The sequence below is a fragment of the Pelobates fuscus genome, chromosome 3 (genome assembly GCF_036172605.1).
Source record: "Pelobates fuscus isolate aPelFus1 chromosome 3, aPelFus1.pri, whole genome shotgun sequence".
Classification (NCBI taxonomy): Eukaryota; Metazoa; Chordata; class Amphibia; order Anura; family Pelobatidae; genus Pelobates; species Pelobates fuscus.
In genome coordinates, this window is record NC_086319.1 from 21,663,562 (window position 1) to 21,673,459 (window position 9,898).

The following is a 9,898-nucleotide window of genomic DNA, read 5'->3' on the forward strand; positions in this document are numbered from 1 at the left end:
TAGAAAGCATGATGAGAGTTGAATAAAGCGATATTTACCAAGAGCAGTTGAAATCTTTTATTACAGACAAGCTAAACACGTGACATAACACCCATTAATACACTTTTTCAATGTATATAAATTATAGTGATGCTTACAGTTAAGTAGCATTTCTTAAAATATGTAGTAAATATGTCTTATGAGAATTATTTTATTACCATGATCTGAATGGTGGGTGGTGATGCACATAGCTTTGCAGAGATGGGATGGCACAGGTTACAGAGTTTAGTAAGTTGTTTAGTAGAGTCCATTTTTTCAGCCACGCAGGTCCAAACATTAAAAACAGTAAATTAGCATTAAACAGAGGCCCTATTACAGTACCCTCAAACCCCGGATAAACAGACAGGTAATTGAGGTCAAGGGGATTGCCACTACCAAATTACTTCTAAATATGAAAAGTGTTATTCGACAGCTATTTACTGTGCACCTGCATCTCTCTACGTCTGAACATACTCATTCATCCATGAGTGCACGGCTATCGCAAGAGAGAGAGCGCAATGATCAAGAATGAGCACAGGAGCTTCAAATACTCTGATTAGAGCAGATATTACTGACCGGTTACCCAATACCTCCCTTAAGCCTGTACTCCCTCCATGGGGTACAATGAAACAGTACAAAGAAAAACTTACACACATATGGCTGGGCTCTCAATCTCCATCAAAGGTGCCGGCTTAGTGAGTTATATGTCCGAGTGATGTCATCAAAGACAAACTAAGTAATTAAAAAGCCAATTAAATTACTCTATAAGGGCCACCACTGGTAGTAATACAACAGTATCAGAATTTCCAGTATATTCTACTTACCTAAACCTGTCCCTCACGGGCATGGCCATCTTCTACCAAGATGTCCTCTTCATCCCCTGCTGTACTCTTGCGCATTCTATCTTTATGAAATACTCATTTTTCAGGGGTGGGTGACACTGCTGCTCTAAGGCAGGTAATAGCATCATTTCGAAATAGCTGTATCGACATTAAAAAACCTGCTTGATATTTTTTTTTGGACCATGGGTGAGCCCAACTGAGCTAAATCTGTAGGTTCAGGTTGCTACTTTGAAAAGGCACACATGTAGGGATTAGATTGAATCATTTAGATTTGTCAAAATTTGGCCTAATCAGCCAATTTCATACCTCTGAAGTGCCATGGACATATAACCGGGCAAATGACAAAGCAATGCCCGAATATGTTTAGATACTTCTGGATTAAGGGTTCTGCCTGAGCCTCAAAAAAAAAAAAAGAAAAGATAATTGTTGGCTAAAGGACAAACCCTTAATGTTGATTTTATCCACAGTCTCAGTGAAAAGAATCAAATAGAGGGGGGAAAGGTGGAACAGTACAAAGAGAAATCTACACATATTTGTCATCTCCTGGTGCTCATTTATGGAAGAACAGTTCCTACAATGCATCTATCTTACCTACACCCATGTGAGTAAAAATATAGAATATATGCTCGTTTCCCTCATCTTACGGGCAGAACTACCAAGGTCCCTATAGCGACTTGCCTCTGGAGTTCCGTCTAACAAGGGGGCACAGGCTGGTTAGACCCTCCCTTCTTGCAAAACCATTATTTAATATATTCCCATTTTGGCAATGTTTAATTATGTTTACAGTGCCCACTGGATTGCCATGGCAATGCTCTGACTTGTTGGATGAGCGTTATTCTCCTTAGAAGCTCAAGGTAGCCCCCATGCCAGAGAATCAGGCCAGGGGGTGCTTCAAGGAAGACTTAATCTCCAAGCACAGGTAGGGCCTGATCTGGTGGTTGGGCCATATGTGCAGCCAGACATTGCTTCAGGCCTTTATGAAGGAGTATTGGAAGGTCAGCATGGAATTCCAGGGCTTGGGAAAAGCTTTCACGATAGACCAGCAGCCCTTCTCAGTGGGATTCAACCGGGGTATTGTTGCCTTAATGTATCGCCCAATGATGCAATTTGGGAAATGTTTTATGAAAAGCATTGCCAGGACTCATCATGGATCAGTTAGCACTTTACCAGTGCCACCTGGCCAACTTCCCGGATCTCATCCATGTCCAGAAAGGTAACAAAAAAAAAGATGCGTGGGGGATGCACTCAGGAAGAACAAGCAGTGTCCTAATGCTACAGGAACTGAGGGTTTGGAATGAGAGTGCTGGCTCCACTGGTTTCCAGATAACCCACAGTGATTTTCATGCTTAGAAAAATCCAAACACACAGCGATCCTGCCAGCACCCACTCGATCACCAAAGATTAAAGCAGTCACACTTCCACAATCTTACTCTGTCAACCACCCACACAATCTCAATTAGCCAAACCCACAATTACACTAAGCCCACCCAAACTTACACTTGGCCAACCACCACACAATCAAACACAGCCAATCCCACATACAGGGCAGCCTGGGGTCTTTCTATGCCCCTTCTTCATCTATTCAATTTTGAATGTAAACGAGGGAATGTGATGTGTGCATCCAAGTCAGTTATATCTTGCTTAACCCTCTTAGCCATAAGCCACCTAAACAAGACAGTAAACTGCATATGAAAGGGATCACCACAAGGTGGGAGACACCATCTTGCTAAACTATTTGTTGCAATATTTAAATAAATAAAAATAATAAAAAAAATTGGTGTACACATTCTGGTTCATATGCATTATTAATGTTCTGATATCAACCCATTTGGCTGTTCACAAACTAATTCAGTTTGGCTGCAGTTGTCACTTGGTTGAATCTCAGAACCATTTGGCTTAAATTGGTTAACATCAGCTGGCAGTGAGCTTAGTGAATTGCAGAGGATTTTAAACAGTCAAAGACAGGAGAATTTAGCTGAATGGAATTCAGCCAATTTTTCAAAATTGTAATTATAGTTGAGTGACTAGACCCTATTGTGTGGTTGATACAATTTTGTTTTCCATCAGTAAACGGTGCATACATCTCTATACCTCTTTCTCCTGAGTAATTAAAGCATATAATGTTTGCCTGCCATGATGGTTTACATACATTTGTAGGGTTTCTTCAATGTATAGCCCAAATTCCATTAGACCAGGGGTAGTCAACCTGGTCCCTACCACCCACTAGAGGGCGGTTTGGGTTTTCAGGTGGTGGGTTCTGTAGAAAACGTGGGCCAAGGCTGACAGGAGAGATCCTTTACTCTCCCCTGCCAGCTCATGCAGAGCCATCCTTGCTGTAAGCCCTCGCGGGCTGGTGAGATCAAGTAACTCCCTCATCGGCCCACCGGCACTTGGTTCCAGCAGATGGAGGGAAGGGCATGGGAGGCTCTGTGTTCCTCCCGCGAGCAGACTGGTCGAAGCATTGTGCGCGTTACCATGACAACGCACCAATACAGTGCTGTGCGCGCAGGAGGACAGGAGAGTCAGCCTGCAGCCAAAGTAGCTGCAGGCTAAAGTGAACATGCCACCATTGGACCACCAGGGCTTGCATCATCATATCTACCCCCCCCCCAGGAAAAGGTAAGGGAGGGGGAGACATTAAGATAGCCCCCCCCCCTCACACAGCACCTGTCACACACACTGCCCCCCCCTTCACACAGAAAAAAAAAATAAAAAAAAAAAGTACATTTTTTTTTTTTTTTTTTTTTTTTAAAACCCTCCTTTCTAAAAATTAGTTACTGCGGCACTGGTGGGCGGTAAGGACATTTTACCATCAAAAATACAAAAGTGGGCGGTATGTATTAAAAGGCTGACTACCCCTGCACGTTACGCATACAGCCAATACACTATATACCTGTAATCCAAACTGCATAGAGAAATAAGTTGCGGTTACAAATACAGGACATCTGCAACAAATCCATTTTTAGGAGAGGTATGTGGATCAATTACACAGATGTACCAGATTATACAGGAGAGCAAACTAAATATTTCAAAATCAGAGTAGGATTTGGCTGCAGTGTGTAACGGTTTAACAATGTGCAGTAACAGTACTACCAGAATTCTGTACAAAAGTGGAACCTCCTTCATTGTTTGAAGCAGTTTATGGTACCGTGTTAAATCTTAATATTCCAAAATATATATTTTGTCACAAACCCCCCACCCCGCACAACCAATGAGCAAGGTTTGAAGGGTTCATGAAACATTAACTAGGGGATGAGACATCTGCATCAACTTTTGGTTGGTAGTTAGGTAGGGTTATTTAACATGAGACTTACTGGGAATTCAAAGGGAGTTTCAAATTCATAGTAAATATAGCTGAACCAGAAGTGTAGTTGATTTGGAGAGAGTTTCCATTTTAGATACTTTGGCTTTAAAATGCACTTTGAATTCTTACTTTAGTAAGTAACTCTGTAGATTTCCTTATAAGATGCTACCAATTGGAATTTTTATGCATACTTCCATAAATATTATCCAAAAGGAAAACACAAAACAATTTGTTAACTACAAAACAGTTATAAGAAAAGTATAATGAATAAAACGGCATGACCACAAGGGTTATATACAAAAAAAGTTTAATTGAAATACTCGTATAAAAAATATGATCTCAATACATTACACACTTTTAAGTTAAACAAAAAAAAAAATATATAAAGCTGCATAAGTGCAACTAAATCACAATAAAAACACAACTAAAATAAATTAAAATGGTAAGGTCCAACCTTAAAAAGTAAAATTCTATGTTCCTTAAATTAGACTTTTTACAACAATTACAAAAAGGAAAAAAAAAAATATATAAATAAAAAACCCACTTTCTTTGAGTCATGGAGAAAAAAAAAGTTTTGACTGGAATGCAGAAATTAAGTTACAGAAATGCTTTCATATTAAAATGGTAGAAAGCAGAAAAGTGAAAAAGGTAGGTATTTACAAGAGTGAAGCACAGTGTTGTATAAGTGCTAAAGAAATAAGTTAATCAAATAAATAGCGAAGAAATAAAATGCCTAAATATTATAATAAATAACTGTATAAAACAAGGAAAAAAGTTTAAATACAGATATGGAAAAGTAAGAGTCCTTGAATATTGCATTGATTGTGCATCGAACATGCTCATACATAAGATTTGTTGGTTGACAAGGGATTAAGGAGACATGAGAGAACAGGGGCCTATTTATGCCCAGTGGTAAAGATGGAGGAAGATAAAATAAACAAACAGCAGTTGTGTTTATTGTACAGACTACATGAAGGACTTTGAAGATGGAAAGAAAACAAATAATTTGTTCTAATGTATGCTTGTGGTTTCTGCATGAGTGTTCTCACTTCGAATTGTTCACTACACATAGTCTTACAGGTTAGGAGCTTTCCCACCACATCGTACTTTAGGTTTGTGGTTTCCACCATGAGTGTTCAGTTAGCATGGCCTGCCAGTTCAGGAGCTGTCCCACCAAAGCTCAATAATGACATGGATCTTCTTTGGAAATACACAGCTCCAAAATAAAAATTGTATAGAATATATATATTTATAGATATATAAATAAAAAGTCCCACTGAAGCAGCTTTCAAAAAGGCACTCAAAAGCAAATAAAAATCTAGTCCAGGCTCTATGAGAGCAAACCGTGTACTGTGTACTCAAGAGGTCACTGCTAGTCATGTAAATTAGGTCAGTCCTGGAGTAAGCACAGGCCTACAACTTGCAGAAGATCAGCATATTCTAATGAAGTCTCATTCCAGGGTAATAACTGCAAAAAGGTTGGTAGGGAAGGGACAAAAAAAATAAAAAAAAATAATAAAAAGGTTTAGAGTATTGAATGCTTGAGTCCTTCTGTGAAGTCGTTGCAGCAGCAATCTGCCAATTGCTCCCTTTCCCAATTTTACAGACTCTCATTGCTTGAGCTTGTGCTAGATGTATCAGTGTCAATGGTCCTTAGCCTTAAGTCACAGTCCTCTGACTTCACAAGATCGCACTTGCACATCCACGGATGGTCAAAGATTTGTTCAAGTGTTGGTCTATCAGAAGGCCTAAGTGAAAGGCACCATTTGATGAGCTGCTGGCACTCTGGGGAAAGGTGAAAAATAAAATTAACTTCATGCAGAAACACAAATGTAGGCACCAGTTTACATGTATTATTGTTTAGTAATAAGCACAAAAAAAAAAAAAAAAAAAAAATGATATCTATATCCCCCTCTTCACAAGAAGAGTGTTTGCATACCTGCAGAAATTCTTCTCCTGAAGTATAAGTGAACCCTCAAAATTTCTTCATCTTGTTCAAATGGGATATCCCCGCAAACCATGTCGTAAAGAAGAACCCCCAATGACCAGACAGTTGCTGATCTTCCATGATATCTGTGGTATTTGACCCATTCTGGAGGACTATACACACGTGTTCCTGCAGAAAAACGATAAAACATGACATTTATTAAAACAGAATTTAAAAAAATTGCAATAAACCAAAATATATAGACAATGCACTTCAGCAACAAACTCGCTCTAAACCACTTGCTATGATTATCATTGTATCCATCCGTTGTTTACTAACAAGGCTTCATCACAAGGACCACGTGGCGTCTGCTGCACCACTCCAAAAATAGACACAAAAGGTGGGTGTGCAGAGGGGGGAGGTAAGCAACCCTATCTGCCAGTGCAGCCCATCCGATACATTTTCCAAGCAAAAGCGCTGGTATTGTTAGATTTCTCCCCTCCCCCATGAGCTGTGTGCAAAGACTCCATCAGCCACATCTCCCTTGGTTCTCTTCTGTTCCTTAGATACCAAACAAAACCTGGAATCTGCAAAGCGCCTGGTCACGTGGGCTGTAGCTTCAGGTTTCACAACAAACAGATGTGAAATAAGGCAGCCTTCAAGCCACCTCTACTACATACACTCCCAAGCCAAGGAAAACCTACAGCAGAATGTTATGGCTACAGGAGGGAAAACTCACTAGAATATAAATAAATCATTCAAAGCCAGACATCCATCTGCACAGATCAGGTCTATTCACTGAAGCAGGAATTGTGGTGAATTTAGATGGAAATTCACATTTTATGTTAAACACTAGGACAACGGTTTATATTTATGTATATGTTATTAAATTTCCAGTTCCCTTTATGATTGTCGTAACTAATAAGTTATCAAATTCTTAATTGAAATATAGAATTAAAATGAAAGTCACATTGCTGCTACACATAGTCCAGACATTGCAGCCATCAGCTCTGCATTGCAGATGTACGTATCACATGCAGCAGTGATTACCTTCAAAATGGCTAAAAATGTTATTAATTTGAATAAAAAATATAGCAAAGAAATTCCAGTGACCATGAATGGGGGAAAAAACACGGTCTCCCCCCACCCACACAACGAAAAAACCGTGATGGAAGCCAGTGAATGCGTCACTGGGGGGGAATTGCCCGCACCGTGCTCAGGACCAGCATGGGAGGGGCTTCTAGTAGAAACATTGTCGCATACCAGGCAATGGCTGGAACACTGTAACCACAGCACGTACTTATTAAAAAGAGCGGGGGTTCACCCGAGGACAGAGCGGGAGGTACAGGCTAGGGAACCTACCGTCGAAGTCCGTGTAGACAGTGTCCTTTAGCAGGGCTCCCGAGCCGAAATCTATGAGTCTGAGCTCCCCTGTCCGCAGGTCCACCAGCAGGTTCTCGTCCTTTATGTCTCTGTGTACCACGCCACAGCTATAGCAGTGCCGCACCGCTTCCAGCACCTGGCGGAAAAAGCCCCGTGCGGTGTCCTCATCCAGAGCCCCCTTCTCCGTGATGTAATCAAACAGATCCTTCACCGGCTCGGGTCTCTCCATGACGATGAGGAAGCCATCAGCACGTTCATACCAGTCTAAGAGCTTGATCACGCCTCGAAAGCCAGAGCCCACCTTTTTAAGGAGGACGATCTCCAAGGGCACCATCACTCCATTCTGATAAAAAAAAATTTAAATTAAAACATTAATCCCTCGTGCAACACCCTGCAAAACCTAACCAAGATTGCACCACTTAACCCTTTCAGTGACAAAGGGAGGGGGGAGCGAACATTAAACAGACAGTGGGTCTCTAGGATACCGCATTTGGGTAGTGATGGGAGGGGAAACCCGCCAAATATTCCCCATCTCCTCCCCCAAACAAATTATTTTTTGCTATGCACGCTCCAGCTTTCCCGGGAAAATCACCCCCTCCCTGCTCCCCCCCACAATTACTATAGGTACAGATCATGTATAATAGATACTCACCAGAGATCCCCAATCCGTGACCCTCTCCTTGGATACATGTTTCACGGCCACCTGGGGAGAAAGACACAGGGTTCTAAGTGACATCACAACGTTCTAATCGTAGAATGCTGGCACAATCTCCTCCGCACTGCTGTCAGCAGCCACCAGCAGACCCACCCGAGCCCTCACTTACCGGCAAACCGTCTGAGATCCTGCTGCCGGAATACACAGTGCCGAATCCACCGCTGCCCAGCACAGAGCCCACTTGGTAGACCTTATCAAACGGCTCCTTCTCGGTTTTCACTGTAAAAATGGAGGAAAACCCTAATTATTATGGAATCAGAGGCTTCTCCTCACCATAACCCCAGCCATGCAGCACCTCTCCCCCGGCTATAAGGAGAGTTAAAAAAAAAAAAAAAGATAAAAAGCCATCGGTGACCACTGTGTCTCACCCTTGGAAGAGGGTGATGGATCCCTGGAGCACACCTTGCTCCCCATCCATCCCCTCCACCAATCCACCCATCCATGCAGTAAATCCCTCCATGTGCCATGCAGAGAGAGAGAGGACACCGGCTGTACCTGGCTGTAAGATCTTCACCGGCAGGTGATCCATGCTGGTCGGGTTACAGATATGAGCCAGGGAGCCGAATTTAGACAGGAGCATCTTCAGTCAAATAAACCGAGCAAAAAAAATAATTTATCTATATCAATATCAAGTCAATCCAGATAATGTCCAATGGATACAGTGTGCCCCCCTTTCCCAGGGCAGGCAGGGTCCTCCTCACTGGTAGATCAGCAGCTCAGGGCTCCCCACATCCACAATCACTGGGGATCAATCAATAAATAATACACAGCAGGTCCGGGGGGGGGGGGAAAGACAATCCTGTGGGGCAGTGATGGCAATCAGTCCATGGGGGACACTCTGAGCTCACTCCAGGGCAGCCAGGGAAGGACACTCCGAGTCAGGGAAGCCTCACTCCGACAGAACCTTGAGTCCAAGCCTCAGTCAGTGAGTGAGTGTGAGTGCAGCCAGTCTCTGTGTTCACTCAGTGAGTGTGAGTGAGTGCAGTCAGTGTCTCTCTGTTCACTCAGCCCGGTCTCGTCCCTCCGCTCCCCTCGCTGAGCTCAGTCACTGACAGGGCAGCCTCCTAACTCGCACTAGTTTTGGTCCCAGCCACAGGCACCGGGTGATATCCCTCCGCCCAGCAGCATCACGACGAGCGGAGCAGGGGTGGTGGTTAGAGGGAGGAGGAGGGGGGGGACCTTCACCTCACAGAGCGCGGGAGAATGGGGCCGCCAATCCGCTCGGTACCGGCCGTGCCCGGCTCGCTGGGACCCGCCGTGCCCGCTGAGGTGGTGATGGTGCCGGTGGGGCGGCGCGCGGGACCGGCCAACGGTTTGTTTGCACCGCGCACTACTTTACTAGTAGTATCTAGACGCGGAAGGTTACGTTTTGTCTGAAGGAGGGAGGAGGTAAATAAATAAATAATGGGGCCGCGCGCCGCTACTAACAGCAGCGAGCAGGGGGAGCTTTATTTACATATGGAACCCGAGCTCGCCTCAGCCAATCACAGCGCGGTATTTAGATTTCAATATCGCGCCGCCGCCAATGGAGAGGGGAGGGGAAGAGCTGACAGAGAGGGAGGGGCGGGGAGAGCTGGGGCGTTGGGCGGGAATTCCTCGGCGCGCGCTCTCACACTGCGTCTGGGGGGGGGACAGTGATTACACCCTACCCGGACAGCGCGGGGCACGGTGTGAGGGGGGACACACTGTGTCTGGGGGGGACAGTCATT

The 9,898-nt window shown here is 43.7% G+C and overlaps 1 protein-coding gene across 1 annotated transcript; it reads right to left on the bottom strand.

Moving 5' to 3' along the window:
• Positions 1–4,732: 4,732 nt before the first annotated feature.
• On the bottom strand, positions 4,733–9,339 carry PIM3 (Pim-3 proto-oncogene, serine/threonine kinase). The gene is made up of 6 exons (XM_063446796.1): positions 8,685–9,339; positions 8,299–8,408; positions 8,127–8,177; positions 7,454–7,817; positions 6,104–6,280; positions 4,733–5,949 (listed from the first exon to the last, which is right to left on the bottom strand). The coding sequence occupies exons 1-6, from the start codon at positions 8,767–8,769 to the stop codon at positions 5,765–5,767; spliced, it is 972 nt and encodes a 323-aa protein (XP_063302866.1). The 5' UTR covers positions 8,770–9,339; the 3' UTR covers positions 4,733–5,764.
• Positions 9,340–9,898: the final 559 nt, after the last annotated feature.

Bases quoted from the DNA above. Each gene is read 5' to 3' on its own strand.
- PIM3 (XM_063446796.1), bottom strand. From the start codon at position 8,769: ATGCTCCTGTCTAAATTCGGCTCCCTGGCTCATATCTGTAACCCGACC. The intron at 7,818-8,126 runs GTGAGTATCTAT...TTTTTTTATCAG, and splicing joins TCACGGATTGGGGATCTCTG to AATGGAGTGATGGTGCCCTT. The intron at 6,281-7,453 runs GTAGGTTCCCTA...GTTTTTCTGCAG, and splicing joins TGTCTACACGGACTTCGACG to GAACACGTGTGTATAGTCCT.